Source organism: Pygoscelis adeliae, unplaced genomic scaffold (assembly GCF_000699105.1).
Source record: "Pygoscelis adeliae isolate BGI_AS28 unplaced genomic scaffold, ASM69910v1 Scaffold298, whole genome shotgun sequence".
Taxonomy (NCBI): Eukaryota; Metazoa; Chordata; class Aves; order Sphenisciformes; family Spheniscidae; genus Pygoscelis; species Pygoscelis adeliae.
In genome coordinates this window covers 3,856,783-3,859,382 of record NW_008825303.1, presented here as the reverse complement: position 1 = coordinate 3,859,382, position 2,600 = coordinate 3,856,783, and the positions used below count along the sequence as shown (strand labels likewise).

General features: G+C 57.9%; 1 protein-coding gene across 1 annotated transcript in view; it reads right to left on the bottom strand.

Annotated features, from left to right (window-relative positions):
- Positions 1 to 2,600, bottom strand: part of CSPG4 (chondroitin sulfate proteoglycan 4) — a 14,578-nt gene that overhangs the window by 884 nt on the left and 11,094 nt on the right. The window contains 2 exon segments of the mRNA XM_009330114.1: positions 41 to 1,314; positions 1,671 to 1,854. Coding sequence (XP_009328389.1) covers positions 41 to 1,314; positions 1,671 to 1,854 — 1,458 coding nt within the window.

Genomic DNA, 2,600 nt, shown 5'->3' with positions numbered 1-2,600 from the left:
CAGCTGCCAGCTCAAAGGCACAGCTGTCACTCTGCAGGGGCTGGTCAGTCTCCCCAGCATCCAGCACCTCCAGCCCGACCAGCCCTTGCTCCAGCTCGCTCTGGCTGAAGGTCTCAATCGGGGTGGTGGGTTGTCCTGGGTCCCTGGAGACCCTCACGAGACGGCTGCCACGGGGCGCCCTGCGGATCTTGAAGACTGGGATGCTCTTGGTGCGGTTGGCCAGCTGGCTGGCTTGGAGGACGTTGGTGTCCAGGAGGGCTGTGGTGCCCCTGGGCCACACACTGCCCAGCTGAGCCTTCACCAAGGCGCTGACGGTCACGTTCACCATCCCGGTCCTGTTGGCTGCCCGTGACATGGCAAGGAACTGGAAGTTGTCCTCAGGAGAGGTGAGGTCGGTGAAGGTGAACATCACCTCCCCACGGTCCAGCTGCTTCTGCGAGAAGCCTCGCGCTGGCTTTTGGTTGACCTGCACTTGGCCAAACCTTGGGTCCCTGGTGATCCTGTACAGAGCATTGCCTGCCCCCAGCTGTGCGGCTCCCAGGAGGTGATGGTGGGACACCAAGGCCCTGTTCAGGTCTTGGGGCACCTCCAGTGGCACTGGGCTGGCAGTGGTGCTCACTGCAGGCAGCACCTTGATCTCCAGCGAGGTCAAGGTGGGTGGGTGGTGGCCATCGGAGAGGCTCAGGGCTAAGGATCCTGGAGCACGGTTCCCAGTGGCAACAAATACCATGTGGCCTGCGTTGACATCCGCTTGGGTGAAGCGGTTGATGGGCTCCTGTGGGTTGTGTGCGTTGGCCAGGTGGCCAGCAAGAGGTCTCTGGAGGACACTGTACACCATCTCCTCTGGGGAACCCAATGGGTCTGCCACGTCCAGGTACTCCTGGGACAAGGTCACCATGGAGCCTGGTGGGACCCGCAGCACTTCCTTCCGCTTCACCACCTGCGGTGGCTTGCTGCTGGTCACCGTTATATTGAAAGCTTCGGAGATGACCACCCCTTCCTGCGGAGGATGGATGGACTGCTGCACTCGGGGCCGGAGCCAAGCCTTAAATCTGAAATGGTCATCAGATATGCCGTCTCCACCATGGGCATATGCCAGGCGCCCCGTGGTGAGGTCTGACTGCAGGAAGAACGGCCGTGACTGCTCCAGGGGCACACCAGCCACCAAGAGCTGCCCATGAGCTGGCAGCCCCGTCACCAGGAAGACAACGTCATGTGCAGCCCTCTCGGGGACCGGGATTTGGCTTAGGAGGTTGGAGGCATCCAGCACCGAGATGTCGATCTTGGCCCGTTGCGCCCTTGTGAGCTGGAGACCTGGGGGAAAAAGGGAAAACGCAAAGGTCTGTCATCCCTAGGAAGAGCCAGGATCTGCTGGAGAGGAGAGCGAGGTATGGCAGAAAAAGGACTACAAAGAAATGGAGAGGGATGAGAAGGCAACTGGGACTTCTTACTTTGGTAAGATGATGGGGGAAGGAATTGCACAGGGAGCCAGCGAAAGAATGGACGCAATTTTAGATGTTGCTTGATATAATATCAAAGCTCATGCTTGGGTGGCCATGGGAAATTGCACGGTGGTGTCTTCTTCAGACAAACAAGCCCTCCCGAACGGGGGGGATTGTGCAAACTTCAGGAGGGCTTGTTTGTCCCTTGCTTCTCTCTTCCTTCTTTACCTGCATTTCTCCATAGCTGAGTTGAGCGCTGGGGACACCTGGCCTCGAAGGAGATCAGCACGAGGAGGATGAAGGAATCCGAGATGGTCGTGGGAGCAACCACACGGAAGCGGATGGCATCTTGGGTGAGCCAGAAAGGCTTCTTTGGCATCTCATGCTGGTAGAAAATCAACCCGCTGTCCACCTAAAAATAAAAAAAAACCCTCTCAGTGGCAAAATAAATACCCAGAGTGTGTGATACCCTGTGGGAGATGAGTGCATCTGGCTCATCTCTGGTAGTACGATGGGCACTGTAGCACCAGGGGTGAACCCTGGTGATGCTGTGCTAGAGCCGATGTGTGCACCCTGGGCTCTTATCTTGGCTCTAGGAAGGAGCAGCCAAGCCCTAATTAGGTAAGAAATGGGGATCATCACCAGCCATGGCATGGTAGCCACTATCGAGAGCTCACGGTGCCTCTCTGGCAGGATGTTTCTGTCCAGCATTTGGGGAAACTGAGGCTCAGAGGAAGGGCTGAGCTTGCTCAGCATCCTCCAAGAGTTGGGCCAGGCCTCCTCCGAGGGTGAGCCCAGCACGGGGGAGCTTGCAGAGTGGGCAAACCTGCGTGCTTCTGAGTGATGGTTAGAAAAATAGCCCTTTGCCGTGCGCTGCAAAAGCCTGGCCCTGTGGGGGAAAGGTGGTAGCAAGGCTTTGATCAGAGCAGGGGTGAAAGCATCATTCTTGATTCTTGCCTTAGGCAGCAGCCGGGATGGCTGGGTCTGCAGCAGGGAGGTAGCCTCAGAAAAGGGGATTACAAGTCCCTGAGCCTCCCCCAGCACTAAATCCAAGGCTGGTGGCCGTGGTAAAGCCGGTGCTGGGGCAGCAGCTCGTAATCCCTCTTAGCAGCTGTTGGCAGGGCTGGGGAAGTCGTGGTGAGGCTGCAGCCTTGCTCT